Here is a 26,858-nt window from a genome sequence, read left to right as displayed (position 1 = left end):
GGTCCGCCCCGTTAGCAAATTTAGGCCCAGCTGAAAGATCTCGAGACTCGAGTCGGGGTCGGGTATGAACCCGACTCCGGCCCGTGTAGCGGCGCTCTCCTTCTTCTTCTTCTCTTCGGCTTCAAGAAAGAAAATAAAAGCGGAAGGCACTCTCTCTTGTAGCGGCGGCGACCGGTGAGGACACCAAAGACGTAGGTCACTGTCGCGGATCGAAGAAGAGGAGGACCGACATGGCGGTAAGCGTCTCCTTCAACTGCTGCGATTCTCCTTCGGTTACTAGTCTCTGACGCATCTCTGTGGGGATTCCGCAGTGGCAGCAGGCGATGGGATCTCACGCCGCGGGCGGGAGCCAGGCGCCACCGGCGGCGGCGGCGGGAGGAGGCGAGACGCAGCGGACGCAGTAAGTTTGTCGATTTATGTTTCGGTGCTTGGTTCGGATCGCGGCTTGCGTCAGGTGGCCCCTTCCTCGTGTGGAGGGGGAGAAGTTATTGCGGTGAGACTGTTTGTGAGTAAGGGTGATTTTCGGCACAAGAGCGGAATTTTCATCTTAAGGCTTAAGCCATCGCTCGAGTAGAACTTTTGGTGTTTTCGACGATGAAATACTGTTTGAGAAGAAAAAAATTAGGGTTTTGATTTATTGGAACCTTGGGGATTTTTGCGGATTAGGGTTAGTGATTCGTGATGCTGTTCGTAACTCTGCAATGAGATGTTTGCAGTCGTCGGTCAGGATGTTTATGAATTTCTCTGCAAACTGCTTGGATTCGGCCTCTGCTGTCCTAGATGTTGATTAGCTCGTCGGGCTTACTTGTTATTTTACATGTGGTTGAGTGTATTTATCTGTTCTGCTAAAATAAAATGGAATGACTTTGGATTTGTTAGTGTTTGGGCACTGTTTTTTTCTTTTTTTCCCCTCTCTATTCTTATTTCCAGTTATCGATCCAACATATGAATTGGCAAATAAGGGTTCGTGTGTTTATGAAATAGCAGCATCTTTTAAGTTTTGTTCCTTTATGGGGATAGAGTTGAACTTAGTTTGCTTGGTACGTATGCTTTTGGTGAAGTGTAAAATAATATTCTTACAGTATGCTATGTCTTCCTCAGTCTAAATCCCTGATTACATGTCTATATTTCTAATGGCTTCTCTGTTATGGTAATATGGCTGGCATTAATTGTGTGCTTGTTACTTTTAGAACGCCTCTTCTTTCCAAGCTTCCTTGTAGTGTGGCATTTCCATTGAACTCTTCTATATAGTTCCATTGTGGTGTTTGCTTTGGATAAGGTTATTAATTCACATGATCTACTCCTGCCATTGTTTGACATCAACAGGTATCCGTATGTGACTGGTACTTCCGTCATTGCCTTGAAGTACAAGGATGGGGTAATCATGGCATGTGATACTGGAGGTTAGTCACAGTTCTTCTGAACAGACAAATAACATTAATAGTTTATTACAATGGGAAACTTAGTCTTATCTTCCATTTTCAGCCTCCTATGGGTCAACTTTGAGATACAAGAGTGTGGAACGCATTAAGGCAGTTGGCAAGCATAGCCTCATTGGAGCAAGCGGAGAGTTCAGTGATTTCCAGGAGATTTTGCGCTATCTCGATGAACTAACGTAAGTTCCATCACTAATGGTGAATACATATGGAACTTCATAATGATTATATAGTGAACTCATATTTTTGTTTGTATGTAATGCTATATGGATATCTGAATCCCTTCATTCACCCTTTCTTTTCAGTTTGTCTGATCATATGTGGGATGATGGGAACTCTTTGGGCCCGAAAGAGATCCACAGTTATTTGACAAGGGTAATGTACAACAGACGCAACAAGTTTGATCCTCTCTGGAACACCCTTGTCCTTGGTGGAGTTAAAAAGGGCCCAAAGGGTGATGAGAAGTATCTTGGGATGGTATGATCTGTTTTCAAATGAATTGTATCTTCTTATTCACTGGCCTTGAGCCCTTGATATGTAAACATCTTACTCCTAATTCTTGATCTGGGCAGGTTAACATGATTGGTACCCACTTTGAGGAAAACCATGTTGCTACTGGGTTTGGAAATCATCTGGCGATCCCCATACTTCGGGCTGAATGGCGCGAGGACATGACTTTTGAAGAAGCTGTTAAGCTGGTTGAGAAGTGTTTGCTGGTCTTGCTGTACCGTGATAGGTCATCCATCAACAAATTCCAGGTATGAACCCATTAACATTGGTTAATGTGCTTAGTTTGCTGAACCTGTGAACATTCACAGAAATTCAGTGCATAATTACAGATTGTCCTAACATGTTCTTGAATCACAGATTGCCAAGATCACAACTGAAGGATCAACCATTTACCCGCCATACTCCTTGAAGACCTACTGGGGCTTCTCTCATTTTGAAAACCCAGCCCAGGGTGCAGTAGGGTCATGGTAGATTTATGCTGCTCAAATCTTGCATATCAATCGTGCCATGAACTTAGGGGGAAGCAATATATGTGCCTTCAGCAATGCTTTCAGCCCTTGTGAATGTTTGTTCTGAACATCACTGAAACTTTGCATTTGCTTTGTACGACGTGACAGTTATGATTCAGAGAGTTTAATTCTTGTGAACGTTAAATGTGGGTGTGGATTTATATGATTGCAATTTCTGGCGCCTGTGCTGAAATGCTAAACCAATAGGGCGATTTTGGCACAGTACTGGCACTACCTGTTTCACCAAGGCTTTTCACTGAGTTTGCCAACAGAAGAGGGATGTGATGTCCGCCTACTTAGCTGCAGCAGGCGGTATCGGTAGGATGCCTGGCGCGCAGAGGTGACTGCTGAGTGCGAGTCCGCTCACGCAGTCGCCGGGCTTCTCATCTGTTCACAGCTTAAAGCTAAGCAGTTTTTCCTTGCTGCTTTGTTGCCATTACCAGGCTTCACTGTTCCTGGCATAATGCAACTAGTATTTCCTTACAACTGTGATGCCATTGCCAGGCTTCTCTTCTGTTCTTCCTCTGCAGTGATGCCATATCCATTAGCCCATAAGTTTGTGCCAACCTTCTGTTCCTGATTAACACCAAGTATATTTTGGCAACCTTCCAGAACGAAAACGTCTAAGCAGCAAACATCATAATTCATAACGGTTTGAGATTTACAAACCTGTAATCTCACGACCAGGTATAAAGTACCCATTGTGCAGAGAGAGAGAGAGAGAGAGAGAGAGCGAGAGAGAGGTAAATCCAGTTTTTTTAAAAAAAAAAAACATGATAACTCTACAAGGATGCACATGCCAAATCATTCATTGCAAAATTGTGTCACAGACACTAGCATTTGGCACATTCTATTACACGGCATGGAACTGGGAAAGCTCCCAAGATGATCCACTATTTTTTTTTTCACTCCAAAGAGAATGTACACATGAGGAAAACAAGAATCTTATTACGCGCCGGAGTTAAAAATTGTCGCTGTTCTCAACAAATGTCAACAAATATCTAACAACTAACCGCCTATGATCTTCATTGCTTTCTTTACTTGTCAACTCTATCACGCCTTTCATTATCCGGGAATACAGCCTCTCCAGCTGTGGCACACCATAACCTGCCGTGTGCTCCATAAAGCGCTGCTTTAGGGCTTCTAGCTGTCCGAGTAAGTCGTCGCCAGTACTCACGGTGGCGGCAACTTCACTGCTGTCAGTCTCCATGGGTTCAGGACGAGCAGGTATTTCTGCTGCTTCAGTTGGTGAATTGTCGGCTTCTTCTAGCGTGCCATTTGAATCTGGTTCTTTTGGGGCTTCTTCTGGGGAAATTGGTTTTGACAAATCTACATCTTCTGGAGACCTTTCACCTCTTACAGCCACATCTTTAGTCATGCCTGAAACAACTAACAATTCAATGTTTTCCATAATCATTGCTATTACATCTTGACAAACAAATACAATGGTTATAGTCAAAGATCATAAGAACTGACCCTGTTCATTTTCTGCGCTTTTCTTTTGCCGCTTAAGCACTTCATAACTTTGTGAGAGGTTTACTTCTGGCTGCACATTACGAAGCCTTGCACTTATTCTAGTACCAGAAACAAGCTGAGTAACAGGTGCTGCTTGAAGAATGGAGCTATCTTCATCATCCATAACCTGCAGTGGTCCCCCCTGTGAAGCGATTTTATCACAGAAGGACACCAAAGACGGGTCCATCTGTGACAACATACCTTGCACCTGACCAAAAAGTGGTTCATTAGACATTACACAAAGATAATTGACAAAGTGGCATAGTCAACAATGAAATATACTCGAAATCGAGAATAAACAAGATACCACATCTCGGAGTTCACATGCTCTACTGACGATCCTAGATCCATTGTAGTCGTTCCCATTATAAGTCTATAGGACATACATTGGTTAGCAACAGTATTGGAAGTTTGGCACATATTTAAGCTGCCATCCTCAAAACGCTCACCACTGAGGCCACAACATATGTAACATGAATCGAAAATAAATTCCCAAGAAAATGTACCTTTGCATTCGAGACAATAAGATCAATATCCTTCATAAATGCTGCCCTCGTAAGGTATTGTCCAGAGTCCACCCGCTGCAAGACAGTAGCCATATCCATGGGCTTTTGAATTACTGATCGATAGTCAGGTACCTCCTCTTCTGATACTGGGAAGTGAAACACATTGAACCTTTTGTTGAATAAAATGCTGAAAATACAAGCAGTCACACCATTAGTTCTATCAGGGTTCAGAAACAAAATGAACACTGACAAGCTACTAGTGCAACAATGCTTATGCAACGGAGGATGAAAACAAGAGGTCTACCAAAAAACATTGAATATTCAAGGCAAGATCTAAAAGAATATTTTTAAAATCCCTCTCAAATAACAGAATCCTTTTTTTATCTACTTTACAGCATAGGTTTCATGATTTGAAATATCACAACAAAATTTTAACTGACTTTATAGTTAATAATTGGTGATGATAAAATAAGTAAGCTCAATAAAGGAGTAAAAGAGCAAACTGCAGACCGGTTACAAATATCTCGGAGGCACATCCTCATTCGACGGACAGCATGCTGCTCTGCTTCTGCCCTAGCCTTTAGCTCCGAAACCTTAGGGCCCTCCACTACCTTTGGAGCTTTGGGAAGATCAATAGCAGATTTCTGTTTCTTTGACTTGTTTCTTGATTCCTCCGTTTGGAACGAGAGCAATGACTCAAACAATATATTGAAGTATCTCAATCTATCATCATAACTTGGTTGATCCACTTGGTACCTATTAAAGAAAGTTTTTTATTTCTTGGTAAAAAAAAAGATAATGTAGGAAATGCAGTGAATTTCATGTGAAGGTCGCACTGAATCACAAATAAAATGTTATGTGAAGAACTAGAACCCACAAGTCAACAAAAAGGAAACAAATTGCATCCTCAATTATTTCTGTGCCTACCATTGCAACATATCTAATGCCTAAGAGCCTCCATGCTTTCTTTGTGAACGATCAAGGTTGGAATATACAAAGCATTTACAGAGATCAAGGGTCAATGTACAAAATTGTTAATAAAAAGCTGAGCAGTAAAGATATAGTATATTAAGTAACAGGATCCAAGCAACAGGCTCGCATCAGCAAGAACAAGCCAAGTAGCCAACACAACCAAGGAAAAGACGAAAGACATTTAGCAAGGAACCTACATATTGCGAGAAGAGAATATGGAAGCACACTCTTCTTCGAGATCAGTGAAAGCCACTGATGATGTTCCTAACAACAAAACTGGAAGGTTGGATGGCAACTCATTCAATAGAGTCAGTAACACAGCCCTAAGCTGTTCGTGTGCCTGTAACATGAACAATTAAGTACTTAGGTAAATAATCATTATTCAACACTTGTCAGAATCATGTCTTAGCAAAAAGAGTGTCTACTAACCGTATCCCACCAAAGATGGAACTGAGGCAGGTAGAGAATGGATGGAGTTGTTCTCTTGGCTTCCCCAAAAATATGCACAAGAGCTTCTTCAGGCGTCTTTGCACTTGGATCAGAGAGAAGAGAAGGCAGTCCCAACGAGTGAACAGAAAACTTCTCAAGTTCATGCAAAACAGCTGGTCCCACATGATCCTGCTAAGTTAAAAACACATTACGAAATGAAAAAAGAAAGGCATGTAATATGATAGTCTATTTATAGAAAGGAACAGTCTTACCAGTCCAACACTCTCACCACCACATATCAAAAGGCGAGGTCTATAAACAAGAGGTATGGAAGATCCGTAGGAAAGGGCAGAAAACTTGCTAAAATCTACGGATGAAAGAAAAGGGAAAATATCAGAAATCCGTTCCATTATTTTATCAAGATGCCTCTTCAGACAGGGAGCAATAACTGATGAAAGTGGCCTCGAATGCACAATGGATCCCCTATGCGCAGCTGGAGTTATCGTAGACATAGCTTCCAAAAAGTGGTACTTCTCAACACTGACCGAATCAACATCAATGACAAACTTGTCATCGCTAGTGTAGACCTGAGGATACTTCTCTCTAAATGCTCTAATAGCTGCTTCAGTACACAGTGCTTTCAAATCAGCTCCACAATATCCCACACAGCTAGCAGCAAGCTCCATCTTTAGTTCCTTTGGTGGAGGATCCTTCCATTTCCTTGTATGAATATCCAGTATTTCGGCTCGAGCCTCGTAGCCAGGTAAAGGAAAATAAAACTCACGATCAAATCGGCCAGGTCTACGCAATGCTCCATCAATGGCATCAATTCTGTTAGTTGCTCCAATCAAGACAACTTGCCCACGTGAATCAAGACCATCCATCAAAGCAAGTAATGTTGAAACAATTGAATTGTGAATCTGCTCCTGCTTGCTAGACCTCACAGGTGCCAGGCCATCAATTTCATCAAAAAATATAATAGACGGCTGATTCTTTTGAGCTTCCTCAAAAAGTAACTTGAGCTGCCTTTCAGCCTCTCCCACCCATTTACTAAGAACATCAGCCCCTTTGCGCATATAAAAACTGACCTTCTGGCCGGCTTTAGAGGCAGCACAAGCTAAGGCACGGGCAATCAATGTTTTTCCAGTACCCGGCGGACCACAAAGCAGAACTCCTCTAGGTGGAGTAATGTGGTAGTTTGCAAAAAAATCTGGATACAGCAAAGGGAAGAAAACCATTTCCTTTAAAGCATCAATGTACTCTGATAGTCCACCGATATCTTTAAAACTCACACTCTCATCAACCTGCAGAGGCTGAATATCAGCTCCACCTTTGGAACTTGGTCCCGCAGTTTGGACCCCGGGCATGAGTGAAGTAGAACTGTCACCCTGGTGACCCCAACCAGATGCTCCAACATTCAGACCCCATGCTGCTGGACTATGCATGTCCAACCCACCCATCAACCATGGCATACCTCCCCTCCCACTACGCATCCATGGCATGGATGGACCTTCATCCGGCTCATCCACAAGAAGGGAATCATCCGAATCGTCTGGTAAAGAGAAACGAGGGTGCTTATGCATACGCGACCCACCTTTTTTTAAATACTTGCTGTTCTTCGGACCAATTCCATGAACTAGTACTCTACGAGGAGATTGTGGTCTGTGCTTCCCTTCCTTACGAGGGGATGGTCTACGAACCTCTGAACGATCCCTTAAATCATATCTCCTCCTTCCTTCTTGCTCTTCCTCACCATCTTCATCATCTCCGTCTGCTTCAGCTTCATCGCCTCCATCAACCTCATCATCATCACCTACATCCTCCTCAATCTCATTGCCATTTTCCCTTTGATCTTCTGCACCCTGTTCTTCAGAGCTTTCCTGTTCATCTTCAGATTCCTGGTATGCATGCAGCCTTTGTCCCCGCAAAGATCTTCTGGGTCGTAAACCTTCACGGCGAGGTATGGAGTTGGATAACTTCTGGCGCTTTGGCCGAGCTGACACTTCATCATGTGCAGCATTGTTTTCCCCTTTACTCTTTGACGAAAGATATCTGGGCCTCTGAAACATTTAGAGGAAAAGGCTACAATAATCAGTAAATTTAGTTGACAGTTGGGGCAGGGGTACTAGTGTGAAGTAACTTTTCATGAACTGCAGAAACTCACCATAAGATCATCATCTTCCATACTTGAACTATCTGTATCATAGCCCTCCAGATTTACAGAAATCCTTCGCTTCCGCGTCGAACGGCGCAAATTTGCTGCAATGGACTACAGAGGAAATTATCATAAGCTAGCCAGATGAGCATAAACAATGAAATCCTTACAAACAGAAGGCAATCCTTCATAATATGCAGTTAAACAGGAATTAGAGTTTAAAAGTGTGCAGATGAACAATTGGTTAATCTTAACATGATACCCTAGCAGTAAAAGCCTAATGAAAGTCTAGTGTTTGTTACTTTTGTCGGTCCACGACAAGTGCAAACATGAACACAAGTTAGTGTGACAGTGCAGCCTTCGTAAAAGCAAGACATTCACACAACAAAAACTGCTACATTGGCAATAGGAATTTCCAATAATAATTATAAACTAAAACCGGATGAATCCTGTTAAATAAGACAAGGTAGACTATATTACAATATAATATTCATGACAACTGCCACTGTTGGACTTGATAAGCAAGGACTTCTTAAGTAATATTATTTTCAGTGAGCGCCAAATGTAGGAAGATAAGGAACACAAAACAAACTTCAAAGCTCTGTTTCAACCTTGTAGAAATAGAGATGCATGACCACTTCATGGCACAGTGATTTTTAAAAAAAAATAACATGCCACCGATGTTCCTTAAAATGAGATGGCAAAACAGACATTTATCCAGGTTGAGACCACGCTACAGAAGAACTACATATACACTAGCTACATAACTTATTGTGGTGCATGCTTGTATCAGACACAGCACACATTGTATAAGTACATAAATGAAACAGAGATGCCAGGCATTCAACCAAAGGTTCAAAATGCCACAGGCATACAGGACCTCCAAGCTACTGAATATCCAACAGGCCAACACAACAAAAGTAAACTTATCAGACACACAAGCCTATAAACAATAGCTCTGATGTATCTTAGCTGGCCGTTAATTGGGAAGCTATTTAATTTACACCTAAAAGTGATAGTAAAACCAAGTGAATCCAGTATTAATCGATCAATCCCACTCAGGCCTTGTTTGGGAACATAGTGATCCCCTCCAATCTAAGCTGGGATCACTCAGGCCTTGTTTGGGAACATAGCCTTGTTTGCGAAAGACTGGGATGGAAATTAGTTCATTTTCCACTCGAAAACACATGTACTGGAAGGGAATAAATTTATCCAAACAAGCCCTCGGAAACAAATGCATCAAGCACACTCATCAAGGCTACCAATTCACAGCTACGTGCACAAGCTTTAGAAGACAAAAATAATGCATAATTAGCATGTGTCTAAAGCATTCACACATTGCCAATCACACACATGCTGTTACCTATACAAACAGATCACCACAAAACAACAGTAAGATCAGAGACTCATTAAGCATAGGCAGACGAATTAGCTTACATCGGCGGGTGGTGGCCGGGCAGCTGGCTTGCGAAGCAGTTTCTTAGCAATCTGTGATGCAGCTGTTCGCTTCTTAGACTTGACCTTCTTCCGCATGGCTGGCTTGTAATACATATAGCCACGAGCATAGTACTTTGGGCGCTGCCGGAGCCGGTCACTGGTCCTCAACGGCGTCACTGACGCATCCCCCTTTCCCTCCATCGCCACCATCCCTCCGTCCTCGTCAGGTGCACTCCCAAACCATGAAGCACATTGTTCCTTAAACTAGGCCAAACGCTCAAACAGTCCCACAACTTCAGCCAATCCCCAAACCCTAGCCCCGAATCCACCAATTTTCATACACAAATAAAATATCAAATAACGGCAGATTTACTGGTAATGCATTACAAAATGGAACCGGACGTTTATTTCCACACTGCAAACTGCCCCCAAAAAGACAAAAACAAAAAATCAAACCCAGGAACAATTAATACGAATCCGTCCCGCCAAACTCCAATCACCCAACCACGAACCATCCAAAATTCATACAAACCAACAGAACCCCGGCCCAAGACAGAACCCCGAGCTAAACCCCCAAAATGAGCCCCAAAAAAGCGCGAAAAATCCGGAGGAAAAATTCCCGAGTCAGGCGCCGCCGGGGAGCTAACCTCCGGGATCCGATCCGCCGGGGTCCCGCACCACGCGAATCCGTGCGGATTCGAGGCGGCGGCGGGCGGGCGGGAGCGGGGGTTGAGGCGCCTCGCAAGGGTTTCCTCTCTTCCTTCGCGTCGGGGGTTTCGAAGCGGAGGAGAGGGTGCCGAGACGACGCGAGGGTTTCCGGGTTTCTTTCCTCTCCGTCCGCACGGGCGAGGCACGTGACCGGGAGCCCGCCCCGGTCGCCCCGGTCGCGGCGTTCACATTGGGCTAGAGCGGGTGCGGCTTCTGACAGGTGGGCGTGACGGTCTGCCGGGCCCGGTAGCAGTGGGAGGACCTGAGCTCTGATTTGGGATTGGACTGTGTGGGAAATCAGTTGTTGAGATTTTGCATGACGTTGGATAGAGATCGGACGGTGGAGAGGGTTTTTTCAGGTTGATGGGGCGGCATATGTTAACGAACTCGTGTACCGTTGGAGAGAACACATTTTAAAGTAGGAGTGGGGTGCCTACATTTGTCCTATCTCCCTCTGCCCTAGGATTGTCTAGAGCCAAAACTTTTTTTTGAAAGAAATCCAAAGCCAAAACTGAAATGGCATTTCCAAACTCACTCACGAAGAGTACTAAAAAACGTAGAAGTGGATAGTAAAGTATGAGAAAAAGAAATTAATCCACAACATGGTTTTCCGTAATATGTGCTTTTTTAGTGAGAAAAGCATATGTTCTAGTCTAAAGGAAGTCAAGGTCTTCCTTGCCTGCCATTGATTGTAAGTGTATTTCTCTTGTTAATCATGTGGCATAGATGGATTCTAATTGGTTTCTAGTCTTTATTAAAATTTATTTAGCAACATATTCCAGTGTCGCTGTGAAAAAAAAAGTATGTTGGCTTAGTATATGCTCAAATGCAATGAGGTCACTATGATGTTTCATAAGAAGATTATCTTATGAAAAAAATCCTAAGTGATTGATATTCCTTTTCTTTTGGAGCAAGTTGAAAATGTATATGACCAAAATTCTCTTGGTTGGGTGTTGTAGATCGCAATGATAATTTTCTTGTTCGCCTCACTTCCTTTATAGATTTGCACTGCATGTTAAGGTTGTCAGGTAGTAAAAAGAACTAAAGAAAATAAGTACAATCGGTTGATGGAATCTAGCATAAAGAGCCAACTACAACAATTAACAATTATCTTTGATGTGGATAGTGTTTCCCATTATTAGTTTCTAACAGTTATTAGACTTTAATAGGTTGTGGGATATATCTAGAGCACAAGAAATCCACCTCTCAAAAGTAACGAATTCTTTCGTACCTTGAGGGGGGCCATAGTTCTACGTAGATCTGAAAAACAAATGAGGGAGAAAGAGATTCGTGCGATACAAATTACAGTATTCTGTGAGAGAGAATAAACCAGAATAAGCTAAACTAGACAAGCCAAACAGAGATTTTGGGTCAACGAGTCGATCCCAAAATTTGATAAAATCAACTAGGGTGACATTGTGCGTAATCAATTTAGAATGATAAACAAACTAGGATAGCATATCATCGTACTTATTTGGTTGACCCATAAAACATTAGTGTATTCACTTGCATCCCATCGATAGATATTTCAGCCTGCAAAACATATGGTTCTAAAGCCGGCCGTAAAGAGCCCGTGACAATAAATCGTGAGTACTATTTGCCGTGGTCAAGTCGCAACCAGACGGTAGGTCAAACAACCACCAAACGGCCACAAGTTTGTTGTACTTGCTCAGTTGCTCCCTCCAAAGACGGCGATAGTGCCCAAGAGCCCCAGACGCTTTCCGCCTTTGGAAGCTTCCTTGCTGGCCTGCTTCACAGATCCAAACCGAGAACACCATCAACGCCACGCGGGCACAGAACCGAGTACAGGTCGCACGTGACCGCGCGCGGTATTGTAGGCCTATACCACCGCCCCGACACTCCGCTGCGTGCCGGCAGCGGCAGTGTAGGGGCACAGTCAGACCAGGGAAAGAATAGGAGATGCAACATTTGGGTAAATTTCTACCAGTATTATCAAACCCTTTCACAAAGTCGGCTAACTTAAATTCCGTAAAGGACGGGATAAATGACAGATCGGTTGCAGAATTGGCATAAACTCAGACAAGGATGGTACTTGATCCCCAAAATTTGACAAGTAAAGATTTGTCATTTAGCGGACCAGCTATACATGTGTAACCTTGGCAATCCCATAAAACAATTGCAAGAACACTTGGCCTCTGGTGGTTATTCGAGGGTGTGCAGGTGACACAATGATCAACATCAACTTTCCTTGTTGCGATTGCTAAGTCCATGCTGCTTTGTACGTCCAGCTGATCAATCGCCATTGTTGTCCTCATTCGCATCGTGATGATTGTCACCATAGTCCACCCATGGGAGTAGTGATTCAAGGAAGACCAGCGCAGGATTACGCCCAGCGACTTCACGAGGGGCACGGAGTATCTCAGGCCCAGCAGCTTCTTGTTCTACGGGAGGCATCTCGTGCACCATTCCTGGACCGACCATGAACGGCCGAAGTTCTTCCGGTGGGAGCGACGGTGTTGTGTCAGAGAAGTCTGAAACAAGTAAATGAGAGTACCTGCAAGATAGAGGGCAACTTCTCAGGACATCATACTTGTAACTAAGTGTGGGATAACTTCTGAAGACATGTAAAATACTAAAATCCCATTAATACACAATTCAGAGAGTATCACCTAAACTATCTTCTCATGTATGACCAAGGTTATAGGTACCATAATATTCTAAACACCATAGATGCAACACTAGTGATAAGTTGTCATAATGTAGATATGCTAGAGCTTAAACCTATATTTTCCAATATAGCCTTTCAGTTCATATCGCTAGAAACGAATCATATAGCAATGCCAAGTTATGAGAACAAGGGGCGTAATTAATGAAGAATAGTCAAGTGAACTCCGACTTTGCACAGATTTAAACGGAACTTACTCATTCTTCTCTGCAGAGAATGCCTCTTTTCTAACACATGCCCAGTCCTGGGCTTCTCTGTTATCCTGCTTAAGTGATTCAATCACCAAAAGTGCAGCCTCTTTCAGTAAGTTCTGAAGTTCTGGGAATCTCCACATGATATAATGGCGTTCCACATATATGTTGATCATATGCTCAAGTGACGGGCTTCCCGGTTTTGCTGATCCAAAGAAAACATTTCTGAGTATTTGGGTCCATGATGAGTCTTTCAGAGGAGCCTTGTCAACTATCTTGCGAAGCACCAAGGGATGAAGCATAAGAGCTTGCTTCATGAGATCAACAGATGTTGACTTGTCAGCATGATCAGAACCTTCAGATGTTGCATCACGCTCAAGGTAAAACCGTGCAATAGCAAGAGAGAATGAGAAATTTGGGAATAACCAAAGAGAGTTATCACACTGGTACTCTTCAGCAAATTGCTCCAGCCATTTGTACTGCTGCGATCTTAGAGCAAAGTAATCAATACAAAACAGAGCACCCTTTGGATCATCAGAATCCAGTGACAACAGAAACTTGCAGACCTCTAAAGCTGATCGGTGGCAGCCACGCCTATCCAGATTTTTCATGTGACTAAAGAGTGCTGTAAAAAATGGCTTGTTTGTGTCATGGCTGTATTTCAACTGGTAGTTGCCCTGCAGTGGGCTAAATAAAGGATGCCAAGCACACTCCAATGCAAATAGACACTTCTCCACTGCATCTGCTGATGATTGATGCTCTCCAGAATATTTGAAAAGTTCAGCAAATGTCAATAGTGATTCTGGATGATATGGATATTTTCCTAATATAGCAGCAATAGCATTGAGATCATTTGCAGCTTTGGCAGCTTCAAATAAGTCCTGCACGTGGCTGACAGAAGGATCAAATGCATACCTGCGCACAATTAAGAGCTCGGTTATTAAAAAGGTTAACTCATGGAACTAGAAAGGTAAGACTCTTCCAGATTCACATAGAACTTCAGAATCTCATTCTATCTTCAGATCTTCTTTTATAAATAATTAAATAAAAGAACATTCAGCACTGTGGGGTATTAATAAACCTAATATTTAATAATGGCAATAACCAATCAAATTAGCAATGTGGAGAATTATATATTACCCAGAGAATCCCAAAAACATACTATATCAAATTTAAGGCATCAAATCCAGATCAAGTAAGCCATCTAAGTGCTCATACAAGACAACTTATGATGTGTATAAAGAAAATTGTGTTACCATAAAGTTGACATAGAGGGTTAGTGCAAACCCTCTGAACATATTACCCACACATTCAAAGAAAAAAAAACTAAACTGACCACACATCAATCAAAGAATAGTTATAGTTTCTTCACCAAGCATCTCACTATAAAGGGTATCTAGTAGACTAGTACCATGATATGCCATACGCAAGTATGGTGGCATATATATAGTTATACACATGAATAAATAATCTATGTCCTCACCTGAAGTAATTCAAACCGTTCTTCGTCTCAAGAAGATGCATTGTTAACGATTTATCCCATGGTGGCCAGTAGCTAGGTGGAGATACAAGAAGAGTTTTCCTTGGATTATGGGTAACACGCCTGACACCACGTACTTGCCTTGAACTGCTTGGCATATTCCGCTGATTTTCAAATGAATCCACTACCTTCGATCCAAAAATGCGTCTCATCTCATTTTCACCCTTTAGATGTTTGGGATCAATTTCAAGAACTGAGGTTGCCCCATGAGTAGCTTCATTTATATCAATTTCCTTTCCTGATGCTCTGTCACTTTGATGACCTCTCTGTTGCATTGGCTTCTTTTCAATAGATAGATCTTCCAGGATTGAATCCAGTGACTGTTCATCCTTTGACTTCATTAATGAGGGCTCTCCCTTGGTCTTTTTCTTCTTTTTCTTTGATTTTTTGTTCGTTTCGGGAACACCATTTGTAGGCTTCTTCTGCACAGAGTGTTTCTGTTGTGTGTAACTCAAAGGTTGACTACTTTCTGCTTCATCTTCCTGCAGCAGAACAAGTAAATAAGATTAACATCAAGCCATCAATTGTGATGAAGACAAGGAATATATTCATTCATGGTGAAGACACTACCCATGAAAATTAAAAAAAAAAAACAGAGCTAGGCAAGGTTGGGTATGCAAATATTTCGTAAACATTGTTATTTCTGTTTCTAACACATTATAAATGCCCTAACACCTTGATGAATCCAAGCAAACCAAAACCTAATACATCTACTTATGTATCCATAATTTAACTAAAACTTCAAGTTCTATGTGCATCTTTTGAGACACAAAGTTTATCTTCTGCTTCTATGGAAAGCATTGAGAGGTCATAGGAAGGATAGGTATACCAGCTTAGCCAGGCACATATATTTTGAATGTAATGTAGTCAGTTCACCACTTACAGCACATAATCAACTGTAAAGCAAGGTCAAAAGAAAAAAGCCCTCAAATTCCATCCAAAAGATACCCAACAAGATGCTAAATTGCAGAAAAAGACATCACCACAGTGCAACAACAATCAACTGCTAATGATTTTAGCACAGTGCAGTATTAAGCCTTTCCTGATCCTTTTCAGGAGTTAGGGCATCCATCCTCGAATCAATCACATACACATAATTGGAACTTGTTTTTCTTGCTTCCGCAACACTAACATTCAACATCGTAAAATTTCCATAGGATAACATAGGACACTACGAGGTACGAGCTCAGCACGATAGCCCGAAGAAGTGCTCCTGAACCCAAGCAAGATGATCATCAGCGATCAGGAGGAACGCACCTTGTCTTCTTCTTCGTCGTCGCCGCCGTCGAGGAGATCAAAGAGATTCCGCGCAGCGGCGCGCGGAGGAGAGGCGTCCTCCTCCTCCGGCTCCTCGTCTTCGGCGACTTCAGGGTCCTGCGGGGCGGCCTCCCGCTCCTGGAGGACTCGCCGGAGCAACCTGGCGGACATGCCGACGGCGCGTTTGGACGAGGGTTAGGGTTTGGGATTGAGCTTGGGCTGCCAGGCGACTAGGCGAGAGATTTTTGAGATGGAGATTGCAGAGGAGAGTTTTACCTTTTCCGGATTCCGATTCTGGACCCAAATAGGCAAAGAGGGGCTTGATTGTATATACCGGAAGAGCGAGGGGGACTTCGAGAGTTTTTTTTATATATATAGATTTGGGGGGCTTCGAGAGTTGAAGGGCTTATGTTCCCCAAAAAAAAAAAGAGTTGAAGGGCTTAGACGAATTCACTAATCAGATTACCAAGACTCCAAGAGGCAAGAAGATTATATTTGTTGATTGAGACAGCCGCAAAATATGTTGGGACAGAGATAGATCTTTATTTATAATATAATAATGTTACTTATATTCCGCGAATATTGAGCGTCCATGCCTTCGAATTTTAAAAGAGGAGTACAATGTAGTTTTATTACATCAATTCAATCCAATAACCACAAAAGCCCCTATAGCTCAGTGGTAGAGCGTCAGTCTTGTAAACTGAAGGTCCGTAGTTCGATCCTGCGTGGGGGCAGATTTTTTTTAAGTGACATGCGCTTGACAGACTGGAGATAATCCAGACTGCAACTATTGCACTCAACACCGGTGAAAACATAAGGCAAAACAGGCTTTAGTCCAAGGTCAATAGTTACATTGCACGGACGTAAAACACGACACCATCCAACCAGCTGCAGAGTGGTAGACCAAACGGCGGTGACAATGCGGCAGGTCAGAAATTTCTGTAAAAGTGTGCATCGTTTGTTGTACGCTGATATATGAAAGCTCCACAGTACATCAACTGTAACAGATGTTGCAAAACAGAAGGAGAAACAAATGTCTGGCAGCAGTACTAACTAACCTCCCAAAGCCAAGCTACTCAGTTGCTAGAACGAAAGAATCAACCAGAATAGACATGTTTAGAATCTAGCTTGTTAACAACTGTATTCTATCAATCCAACCTCACTGAATCTGACTAAAGCCGGTAGCTACTCCACAATGGGTCTCGTCTGTATCATTTAGAGCGGTTACTGCATGTCAAGAAATCAAAATGTTAGTGTAAACTCTTGAAAATGTTAATTTATTTACAAACAGCTAGGACTATGCAGCAAATATAAGCCAAAATATAATTGCATGGTCCAGCCACATTTTAAGTGTTTAATTAATCTACCCATCCTTTCAAAGAAAATGAATAGTATATGGGTTCATACTTAACAGTAACTATTAGTAAACGAAAATGTACACAAACCTTAGGAACAAGCCTTGCTGACCGTCTTGGTAGTGTAGAAGGCTTTTTTTTAGCAGAAGCACTTCTTAAGCTAAGTTGTATATTTCTAGGAGGTTCACTATAGGCTGCTGGCGTCACGCTCTCTAACTCCTCATGCTCATCAACACCACGCCCTCTATTTTTGTCAGTAGAACCATGACTTTGTGCTGACCTACAGATGAAAAGAGGTCTTCTAAGTATGCAACAGGATGCTGAAAACAGAAGTACTAACATTGCTTATAGAGAACATACTCTGCACCGTACTTTGAAGTCAGGGAATTAATGGCATTGTCCTGCAGGAGTATTGAAGTTGGTTAATAACAATCGCTCCAGGGACAAGTACTATATATCATTATATGCTAGCAAACACAATAAACCAGAACACCATGAATTATGCACAACAAAGCATTTCGATAATAAAGCACCTTCCATCACGCATAGTGAGCATCATGACATACAGAATAGGGAGTCGCATAGATGGAATACCATTTCATAGCCGACGAAGATTTTTTTTTCAAACAGTCAGTATAAGACAACAACATCATCTTTTTTTTTCTGGAACACGCAGGAGAGCTGCGTGTCATTGTATTAAGAGGGGAAAATAGTCCAATTACAAATATGCACTCCAAACCTTGGACTAGAGAAAGGAGTGCACGAATTAAAAAAGAACTAATTTACAGATGAGACCAGGCAGGACCAGACCAACAAAACCACTCCACTCTCTACCCCTGGACCACTCCCAACTCGAGGTAGAGGGGAGCCAACCCTTTTGCCCCGGCGAACTGCCAAGCGCTTGCTTCATCCTTAAAAGCCTGCACTGCTTGCTGTAAGTTGGGCACTACTCCATCAAACACACAAGCATTTCTATGTTTCCAAATAATCCATGCCCCAAGGATGCAGAAGGAGTTGAAGCCTTTCCTAAGATGTTTCTGCAGTTTCTTCTCAGCCTTCTTCCACCAATCAGCAAAAGATGAACTTCTGGTGGGTGTTAGATTAGTTAAAGCTAGCTGCTGCAGGATGGCACACCAAAATTGCCTTGCAAAGACACATGAGGTGAGGATGTGTTGGATTGTTTCCTCCTGGTCACAGAGCACACACCGCTCAACATTAACATCAACAAAGCCTTTTAATCCCAAGCAAGTTGGGGTAGGCTAGAGTTGAAACCCAACAAAGACCATTATTCATGGTTCTGGCACGAGAATCGCGGCTTTCCAAGCACTCCTATCCAAGGACAAATCTCTAGGTATACTCTAGTCTTTCAAGTCTCTTCTAATTGTTTCTTCCCATGTCAACTTCGGCCGGCCCCTGCCTCTCATATTACCGTCGTGCTTTAGGATACCACTATGCACTGGTGCCTCTGGCGGTCTCCGTTGGACATGTCCAAACCATCTCAGCCGGTGTTGGATAAGCTTTTCTTCAATAGTCAGTATAAGACAATGTAATAAAAAAAATCAGCACTGGAGTTCACAAACTTTACTTTCTTAATTTGTTCCTGGCTTCCCGAATGTATAATGTGCAGTAAGTTTTTCCAGTCAGAGTACACGAAGGCATTGGTAACTAATACCACAAATGCCAGCTAAGGAGGTCAGCGGAATATCAATTACCAAATAAGCAGGTTTGCAGTTGCAGAAGAGCTAAAAGTGGAACATGTAGACTTTGCCATGGACCAAAAATACATATTTACCAGCTTTCCTTCTCTTCCCCATTTACTACAAAGTGCAAACCAGTAAAATTAGTCAGTTATGCATTTACTATTTCAGTGAGGGAGTTGACACTAAAACTAGCTGAAAGTGACCCTTGCCTTAATGACTGATAGTAGACAAAAACATCTAAAGATTTAGTTGGATATAGGAAAGCAAGCATACAGAAACTTATTTGTTTCTAATAGGTATAGGAAAAAGTGATTTTACTAAAGCAGAGAAACTGACCACTACAAGGAGTGCTTGATTGCTTGAATGACTATAGGCATTCTAACAAGTGAGAACAAAGCCGAAGATTATTGCTTAAAAGAAGGGCTCATTGAAAGCAAATGTCATATAAAGAAATTATCAATCTTGGAGCTCGTCTATTTACATATTTAAAGTCCATGCATTCAATTTTCGAGTTCATATTTGGTTTAGAAATTTTATATCCAAACCTATAATCCAAAATATAAGTTCATTATTCAATTGTTAGGATCATTGACACAATCTCCAATATGGCACTTAGACTAATGATATCCAAAAAATCTATCATTTCAAATAGAAAGAGTTACATATATGAAAATATTTATAATGATGAATCGGGTAACATCTGCCCTTTGTTGTCAATTAGTATTTTTGCTTTTTTTAATCAAAGTTAACAAGGACAAACCTTAAATGGAACTTATATTTGGGATTGGTGGTAGCATTGAATAAATTCTGTCAGTCTACAACTTAGGGGTGGTAATGGATCATGGCCCTAATGCCCCCTTTTTTCATCTAACTCAGCCCTTAATCATCATTAGCTCAAAAATATATAAAATATGAGCCCAACCTTTTTTGAGCCTGATCCTTGAAATCCAGGCTAAAATTGTAGGCCCTTTCCGCGCTTAGTCCCCTACTAGGCTACTCCCATCTATATATAAGGGTGTGTTTGGTTTAGGAGTGGACGAGGATGGAACTGCTCCGTCCCACCAACCAAACACCTCTTACAAGAACCCATCCTAGAAAACAAGGATGGAACCGCCCCATCCTACCTCCCTCTCCAACCAAACACTACCTAAGTGGACCTCAGTGTTGGATATCATGCAAGGCTAAAGTAACTGTTCGACTGGTTGCAGTTTGTTTTAGCAAGTCATGACTCCTATAATGTGCCTATGAGGTGGAGCTTTTGCATCCCACTCATCTAATGAAGAAGCTGGCAACATTGCTGTCACAGTTAACTTCCATGCTTTGAATAAGTCTATCAGCATCTCATCATAAACAGTGGTTCAATTTCAAGTCACAGATCAAAACTAGCAGACCAGCATGGGGAATTCAGGGATGAGTTTGGAACTGCTTAAGCTCTTCTGGCCCAGAGAAAATAGTGTACACAAAATGCATAGCTTACGGGTATTAACTATGAAATGATTTAGCTCAACTATGACACAAAAAAAGGAACACTTGCTTGGCCATATAAGCTTTATGTCTTTGTACCAGAAAAATGAAAAGATGGCATAAGAAACAGAGACAAGGAATCCAAGATGACAGAGAAGGGACAGTGCAAGACTAACATAAGAAATGTCACTAACTATGAATTCCATGATATTTTAGTACCCAATAATCCACTTCTTTTTGGTACTTTAAGCCTATCGAGATCGTGTCTCCTGTGATGTTATACTATTGTCTATTAATTAGACCATCCAGATATCCTTTTGTGAAATCCTGGACATGGGGAATTTATCTAGTTACTCTTCCCCGTTCTTCTCTGCTCCTCTTAAATCAGACCACCTTCCTGCTGCAACTACAAATAGACAACAGAGGACAAAGCCAACATCTCCCACAGTGTTATGGGCTTGGACCACATTGGCCCAACCACCCCAGTGCTGCCCTGGCCGCACACTGTCAAGTGCCCGCTGGCACTGCAGGAGCAACGGCACCACTTCCTTTCTTCATCGACACCAGGTCCACATAGTTTATTATAGAAGATTTGAGGTAGGCTTGGAAATTAAAAGGAAGTCTAGTTTGTTCTGGATCCTTTCTATAAGGTTCCATCTACGGGTTTCCTAAGGGGTGCCTTCTCACCAACTTCGACCACAGCTTCCGCAGTCCTCCTCCAATGAACCAATCCCCCGACACCTGTAGCCTTCACTCTGATGTTATCTTTCAGAGACCACCCAATTGCATATTGGGTAATGTCTGATAGTATCCAGCACAAAGGATGGCGTTTAATTCAAGCGTAATAAGCAATGGCACATTTAATAAGCAATGGCACAGGGTGATTTGTCCAAACAGCTTTCAACATTACAAAAGGGGGCTTGAACTGAAATCACTAGGTAGAACGATGAAGTTTGCATCAACCATACAGTGAAAACATGGAGCCAGAGCCTTAACTAGTGAAAAGCAATATAAAATTTTGCCAACTGACCACTTCTTGGTTGCCAGTGGAAAGTACTGAAGGAATAAGGGATATAGGATGAACTGAAAAGGCAGCATGGTAAAGATCCAAGGTCATGTGAAAACACAGAAAGCAAGCCCACGTGATGCATGCATAAATAGCTGCTAAGCAGAATAAAAGGCCTATGAACCAGAAATACATACAGCATACATAGCAGGTTCCAATGCATCATCTGCTACTACATATAAAAAGATTTTTCAAATATTGATCTTATCTAGGGCAGAAGACTGATTGTATCATCATGTCATAAAGCTGAAGATGTTCGATTATGCTCCAAAAAAAACACAAGAAAATGAAAAAAGATGGTTAGTTAAGAAACACTGCAAAGATGGCTTCAAACATTGCATTTTTAGCAACTTCAATACTAAACATTTTCTTAGGCGGTATTAAGGTATATCAAATTATTTAGCTAATATCAAGTGTGGCAAAATTACCGAAGCAGCAGATGATGATGTTGGTTGTGCGAGGTCAAAACTCCCAGCAACACAACGATCGGCAGAGCTAGCATGTGACTGAGCATCTGTAACTGGCAGTTTTGGTACTGTCTGACCAGCTAGTTGACAGGAAATGGACAAACTGTCACCACAAACTACATCTTCTTCCACTGCCACTGCCTCTACTGGTTCATTTTCCATTAAGGTTTCATGGATATCATTGTGAGAAGGTTGAACCCTTGCAGGAACATCTGCAGTTTGTTTTTCTGAAGATTTTGGACAGAAGTCTTCATTGGAGACACTTCTAACCACACCCCCTGACGAAAAGGAAGATAAAATGTCTGTATCAGCAACTGAAACAATTTGAGTGCAACAAATCTTGCCAAAAACGTTGGTTTTACCAGGACTCATCATGACTTTATTGCCAGTTGGTAGCATGGAAGCATCATCCAAGGGTACAGCGATTCTTTCAGACTGCATAAAGACATCAGCAGATTCTGGAGGAAGCACTGCATTATCCAAAACACTGGGCATCATATTGGACGTCACATTGTTCTGAACATCAGCTGTTAAACATGAAGAAGATACCACTGGAGCACCCTCCTGACACCCAGAAAGTTCAACTGGAGTACCAGCCAATGTAGATGTGGATGACATTGAGTTCACTGTAATTGTATCAGCTGGATAGGGCACTGAACGAGAGTTCTCACCAGCATCTGAAGCAAGGGACGAATTAGTGGAAGGAATGATAATCTCAGTTCCCTTGCTCTGGATGTCAACAATGATATTCCCAGATGGCGAAGCAGTGCTATGATCATCCTTACTTGCCAAGCTGCTAATAAAGCTGGAGAAATTCCCAGGTTGGGAAGGAGGGCTAATGCACATTTCTGCCATGAAGTTCTTAGCCCAACTTGCTGGAGTGGAGTTTAGATCAACAACAAGATCAATGCCCTCATCTGACATTACAGAAAATTGAACGGTAGGAAAATTTACTGACATCTTATCAGATGGCCCACAACCCTTATCTGTGGTATCTTCTGTACAGCTGAAAGGAGTGGAAGCCTCAGGATGTTTTTGAATAATAGGAGGACAAATTTGATCAATTATGTTATCAGGTGAAGGATGATGTTGGCAAACAAGTCTAGGATTTACTGACTTAGTTGCAATACCCACATTACTTTGAGACTGCAAATTATGATCAGTACCCCAATCAGAAGATGAATGGCCGTGACAATCTGGTCTTCCACAGATAGAAACTGGAGAAATACTTGTACAAGTGTCAATCCCCTGCTACGGGATAGAGAAAAAGAATTAGAAAAAATCCATTTATACATTACACATGCAAATGTGCAAAGCAGTTCACAGATACATGGCGAACAGACTTACATTTCAAGTGAAATTACCAGTAAAATTACTACTGGAAAACACTAATGTAATACTATATCAACAATTAAGCGGCACAAAATAGAGTTCAAAAAGAATAACAAAATCTGAACATAAATTCCAATCCAAACGAATAAACAACTCAGGAACAGATCTCTTTCTCCAGTATCAATGTTAAATCTCTTCACAAATATAAAAGGCACTACAGAAGAAGTGCCGCTTTCATATTTAGGATGGCAATGGCCAGTTATTAAAAGTGCAACTCTTGTTAGCAGGAAGCGTGTAAACCAATCCTAAATAGTCCTGAGCAGTTTGCATAAGAATATATGAAAGGATATTGTACAAAATTATCAAAATTTCAAAACTAGAACCCTAGAGTTCTACTAGTAAGAAAATCATTTTTTCCTTTCTTTTTTGGGTTTGGAGGAGGGGGTTGTGTTAGTTATACTTTTATAGTTTTATACTTCTCTTAACTCCAAGGTTATCGAAAAAAGATTCCTAAGTCAAAGTGGCACAATAATTCTGATTATAGGACGACTTATGTGGAAAAAAATTGATAGGGCGAAATAATAGTCACAGGGATCAAGCAAAAAATATGGAACTTAGATGAACCCGTTAATTATACTACTACTACTACTACAACAACAACAACAACAACAACAACAACAAAGCCTTTTCGAGTAGGCTAGAGCTGAAACCCAACACGAGCTACCACCAAGAGGGGAAAAGAAAGAAGTCGTCTAATAATAAGATCTGTTATTGTTCAGGTACATTGAAAACAATTGTTACAGTTACAACAACTTCTTACCCCTTTAGCTGTTTCATCAATTGGTGTTTGAGATCCCTTTTGATGCTTCACCTGCTCAAGTGGTCTACCATCATCTCTGACATTATATGGGCCTCTTTTGTTGTTAACATGGTCGCCTGCAGTTAATTAGGCTGTCAATTATTCATACAGCATCATCTTTCATAGCAAAAGAGTCTGGAAAAATAAACTATTGGGCAAGCGTAAGCAATCCGCCAACTAAGTTTAACATAAAGAAGTTTCTGTACATACATGTGGATGTTTCTTTCGCAGTTGCTAACATGATAGGAGAAGCAGCAGGAGATGGAGGTGCCTGTGTAGAAGAAAACAATTCATTCCTTTCAGACTCTGAATTTAAATGAACAATGCAGCTCATACATTGTGGCAAACTCTGAAGTAAAACTTATAAATTTCAAATGTAACATATATTCTTACCTCAAGAAGCAAGGCAAGTGAGCTTGCTAACTGAGAATGGGTCTTCTTAGCAGGAAGGTTATACCTTTTGCACAAACATTGGAGCTCTTGGTAACTGAGGCAAAGGAGATGATTTTTGCTCTCCTCGTACCCCATTGGATTGGCTACCGACACACAAAAAAAGGGGTATTCTTTTGTTAGTATTTTGGGGAACTAAAAGTTACACACCAGACATCAGGTGAAGACCAACTGCCGTGCAATAAGAGACAAGGGTTATGGTGTGAAGCACTGCCCAACTGAAACACAACAATCGTCACATACAAAATACAGTACACCAGCAGATGACACCACAACAAAACAAACACCTTCATAATGTGCTCATTGCAGTACCACCCTAAGGATAGAAACCAGGACTGCTGGCAAACCACAGCACACCACAATACCACATTGCAAAAATCTCAAAATATATCACCATGCCAACATTAGAAGCAGTGAAGCACCATCCTGAATAGCTCATGACACTACCCACGCTATGATAGAATTGAAGACATATGGGCATAACATGCGAAACACACCCCATCACATCCACAAGGAGGGTTATTCGTCCTAATTATATGTGATCCTACAAGTTGCATGGCTCAATCGCAAACAGGCAAGCCTCTCTCCTCATGGCAACACCATCAAACCGCCCGAGGTTTACGATTTCTCGAACGGGTCAGGAAAAAGCAGCAGAAAACCAGATCTAAGCCTGCGGAGAAACCACTAGAGGCCACGCATGTATCCACCAGAACTGCCGGAACCAACCAGACAGCCAAGCTACACAAGGCGCAAGAGGAAGCAGCTCGACCGCAGGCTCGCTTACCGCGGCGCCATCCTGTCCTCCCGCCCGCCGACTAGAACGGCGAAGGAGAGCGGACGCCGGGTTAGCCGAGAGGAGCGAGCAAGCGGGCTAATCGCGGGCTCGCAGCGGCGGCGGAGGCGGCGTCGAATCCAAACGAGAAAACACGCGAGAAAGCGACGAGAGGAGGGGCGGGCAACGGGATACTCACGGCGGAGGCAGCCGACGAGCGGCGGCTGGCGCCGGAGGAGGGAAGCCCTGGCAGGGTTTGGAATTCGCTCGGTGGGTGGATTTTGGGAGAACGGAGGCGCGGTCAGGGTCAGACCTCAGACCGGGGGTGTGGCCGCGTGGGGATCGCGGGACAGCAGCGTTCCCACGCGGCTGCCACCCCACCTGGCCGCCGGCCTGCCTGGAGGAGCGGGCGGGCGCGGGCCCGCGGGTGGGACTGGGCCGGTTTGTCTGGGGCCCGTGACGGTGGGCCACAGCTTGAGTTTGGACTCGAACGAGCGATCCCGTTGATTCTTAGACAAGTTTTACCAAATATTTTTTTCTGAAAGAAGTGGTTCTATATAGGTTCTTATATTCTGTACAGTGTTTTGAGAGTAAACTGAGGACTTGTGAACTTAAAAATAGCTTCTTCTAATTCATGTCTCATGCGGGATCTATTTTTCATAAATTAATTAATCGTAGAGAATCGCAGAGAATCATTTTCAGCCAATCAACTTTTATAATAAAACAAAATCAGATGGAGCTCTTTGCAGACTGCCCCTGAACCACAGTGCACGTGTATTTGTCAAGAAGGCCTTCAGGTTTGAGTTTGATTTTTATCCTTATATCAGACCAGGGGCGGAGCTGCAGCCAGCTGTCGGGGTCCGCCGACGACACTGGCAAAGCGCCTTTAAATAACTGTAGTTTATACCAAATGACCCTGTAGAAAATTAAGATTACTACACGTCAACCCGGTACCAAAAGTTTCTAGCTTCGCCCCTTATCAGACTTTCGAGTTTGAATTATCAGTGATTTCTCCGCTAGCTTCGTAATTTGGATGGTTCTTCAAACAATAGTAACGTTCACGGTATCTTTGTTCCATCAGCCAAATCAAACTCTACCACTTTAGCTCCAACAATTAAACTATCACTCACCATTTTCCCGCACCATATGTCCCGGTGAAGTAGTGATCATTGGACAAGTGCCAACAAATATCTAGCATTTCAATTAATGAAAGATAAAAACCGATTGTCATAAAGATGTGGTGCTTGGAGATTCAAGAGATTGTACTTAATGTTGTAGGACAGTGCAATACTTTATTATTTTCGAGTTGGATAACTATCATGCAGTACTAGATCGATAATATTGAGTGCATAAACTGTTGCTTAAGATCAAGCAGTTCATATGACACATCTTGCGAGACTTTGTATATATGGATCAATCCATTAATCACAACCACTATCTCCACGCAATGTTGATCCATCACACAAGTTACACTATTCTGCAAAAGATTGCACAACAATGCAAACTAATAATAAGGTTTTTATGGTAGAATTTGGGCACCAA

General features: G+C 42.2%; 4 protein-coding genes and 1 non-coding gene across 14 annotated transcripts; 2 read left to right on the top strand and 3 right to left on the bottom strand.

Moving 5' to 3' along the window:
• Positions 1 to 72: 72 nt before the first annotated feature.
• LOC120683972 (proteasome subunit beta type-4-like) lies at positions 73 to 2,659 on the top strand. Its single transcript, XM_039966059.1, has 7 exons — positions 73 to 236; positions 312 to 400; positions 1,327 to 1,403; positions 1,486 to 1,615; positions 1,742 to 1,913; positions 2,009 to 2,194; positions 2,304 to 2,659. Exons 1-7 carry the CDS (start codon positions 231 to 233, stop codon positions 2,415 to 2,417), a joined length of 774 nt encoding a protein of 257 aa, XP_039821993.1. The 5' UTR covers positions 73 to 230; the 3' UTR covers positions 2,418 to 2,659.
• Positions 2,660 to 3,246: 587 nt separating this feature from the next.
• LOC120683927 (ATPase family AAA domain-containing protein At1g05910-like) lies at positions 3,247 to 10,321 on the bottom strand. Of its 4 annotated transcripts, none has more exons than XM_039966023.1 (11): positions 10,116 to 10,291; positions 9,470 to 9,801; positions 8,042 to 8,146; positions 6,150 to 7,937; positions 5,878 to 6,066; positions 5,646 to 5,788; positions 4,987 to 5,232; positions 4,477 to 4,663; positions 4,278 to 4,343; positions 3,932 to 4,178; positions 3,247 to 3,844 (listed from the first exon to the last, which is right to left on the bottom strand). In XM_039966023.1, exons 2-11 carry the CDS (start codon positions 9,677 to 9,679, stop codon positions 3,417 to 3,419), a joined length of 3,609 nt encoding a protein of 1,202 aa, XP_039821957.1. In that variant the 5' UTR covers positions 9,680 to 9,801; positions 10,116 to 10,291; the 3' UTR covers positions 3,247 to 3,416. The 4 variants fall into 4 exon arrangements, with proteins under 4 accessions (XP_039821957.1, XP_039821962.1, XP_039821971.1 ...); XM_039966028.1 differs by having other exon boundaries at positions 9,470 to 9,782; positions 10,117 to 10,291; XM_039966037.1 differs by lacking the exon at positions 10,116 to 10,291 and having other exon boundaries at positions 8,042 to 8,136; positions 9,470 to 9,610.
• A 1,809-nt stretch (positions 10,322 to 12,130) lies between these two features.
• LOC120683917 (transcription factor 25-like) lies at positions 12,131 to 16,131 on the bottom strand. Its single transcript, XM_039966015.1, has 4 exons — positions 15,852 to 16,131; positions 14,538 to 15,076; positions 13,061 to 13,969; positions 12,131 to 12,692 (listed from the first exon to the last, which is right to left on the bottom strand). Exons 1-4 carry the CDS (start codon positions 16,020 to 16,022, stop codon positions 12,431 to 12,433), a joined length of 1,881 nt encoding a protein of 626 aa, XP_039821949.1. The 5' UTR covers positions 16,023 to 16,131; the 3' UTR covers positions 12,131 to 12,430.
• Positions 16,132 to 16,513: 382 nt separating this feature from the next.
• On the top strand, positions 16,514 to 16,585 carry TRNAT-UGU. The gene has a single exon. It is a non-coding gene; the product is annotated as a tRNA-Thr (tRNA).
• A 183-nt stretch (positions 16,586 to 16,768) lies between these two features.
• LOC120683879 lies at positions 16,769 to 25,690 on the bottom strand. Of its 7 annotated transcripts, none has more exons than XR_005678981.1 (10): positions 25,516 to 25,690; positions 24,488 to 24,630; positions 24,305 to 24,365; positions 24,056 to 24,171; positions 22,266 to 23,151; positions 21,865 to 22,181; positions 18,919 to 19,023; positions 17,567 to 17,607; positions 17,297 to 17,486; positions 16,772 to 17,078 (listed from the first exon to the last, which is right to left on the bottom strand). XR_005678981.1 is itself a non-coding variant. In XM_039965993.1 (9 exons), the coding sequence occupies exons 2-9, from the start codon at positions 24,620 to 24,622 to the stop codon at positions 17,076 to 17,078; spliced, it is 1,752 nt and encodes a 583-aa protein (XP_039821927.1). In that variant the 5' UTR covers positions 24,623 to 24,633; positions 25,516 to 25,673; the 3' UTR covers positions 16,769 to 17,075. The 7 variants fall into 7 exon arrangements, 4 of the variants coding, with proteins under 4 accessions (XP_039821927.1, XP_039821919.1, XP_039821935.1 ...); XR_005678979.1 differs by having other exon boundaries at positions 22,266 to 23,154; positions 25,516 to 25,674; XM_039965993.1 differs by lacking the exon at positions 18,919 to 19,023 and having other exon boundaries at positions 16,769 to 17,078; positions 22,266 to 23,154; positions 24,488 to 24,633; positions 25,516 to 25,673.
• Between the last annotated feature and the right edge of the window lie 1,168 nt (positions 25,691 to 26,858).

Source organism: Panicum virgatum, chromosome 2K (assembly GCF_016808335.1).
Source record: "Panicum virgatum strain AP13 chromosome 2K, P.virgatum_v5, whole genome shotgun sequence".
Classification (NCBI taxonomy): Eukaryota; Viridiplantae; Streptophyta; class Magnoliopsida; order Poales; family Poaceae; genus Panicum; species Panicum virgatum.
This window is presented reverse-complemented; position numbering and strand designations above follow the sequence as displayed.

Bases quoted from the DNA above. Each gene is read 5' to 3' on its own strand.
- LOC120683927 (XM_039966023.1), bottom strand. From the start codon at position 9,679: ATGGTGGCGATGGAGGGAAAGGGGGATGCGTCAGTGACGCCGTTGAGG. The intron at 7,938-8,041 runs GTGAGTTTCTGC...TAAATGTTTCAG, and splicing joins TGGAAGATGATGATCTTATG to AGGCCCAGATATCTTTCGTC. The intron at 4,179-4,277 runs GTATCTTGTTTA...CTTTTTGGTCAG, and splicing joins CATGTGAACTCCGAGATGTG to GTGCAAGGTATGTTGTCACA.
- LOC120683972 (XM_039966059.1), top strand. The intron at 1,404-1,485 runs GTTAGTCACAGT...TTCCATTTTCAG, and splicing joins CATGGCATGTGATACTGGAG to CCTCCTATGGGTCAACTTTG. The intron at 1,616-1,741 runs GTAAGTTCCATC...CTTTCTTTTCAG, and splicing joins CGCTATCTCGATGAACTAAC to TTTGTCTGATCATATGTGGG.
- LOC120683917 (XM_039966015.1), bottom strand. From the start codon at position 16,022: ATGTCCGCCAGGTTGCTCCGGCGAGTCCTCCAGGAGCGGGAGGCCGCC. The intron at 15,077-15,851 runs GTGCGTTCCTCC...GTTCTGCTGCAG, and splicing joins ACGACGAAGAAGAAGACAAG to GAAGATGAAGCAGAAAGTAG. The intron at 12,693-13,060 runs GTAAGTTCCGTT...TCTATCTTGCAG, and splicing joins TTCTCTGCAGAGAAGAATGA to GTACTCTCATTTACTTGTTT.
- LOC120683879 (XM_039965979.1), bottom strand. From the start codon at position 24,622: ATGGGGTACGAGGAGAGCAAAAATCATCTCCTTTGCCTCAGTTACCAA. The intron at 17,608-21,864 runs GTAATTTTGCCA...ATACTCCTGCAG, and splicing joins CATCATCATCTGCTGCTTCG to GACAATGCCATTAATTCCCT. The intron at 17,487-17,566 runs GTATGTTCTCTA...TTTCATCTGTAG, and splicing joins ACTTCAAAGTACGGTGCAGA to GTCAGCACAAAGTCATGGTT.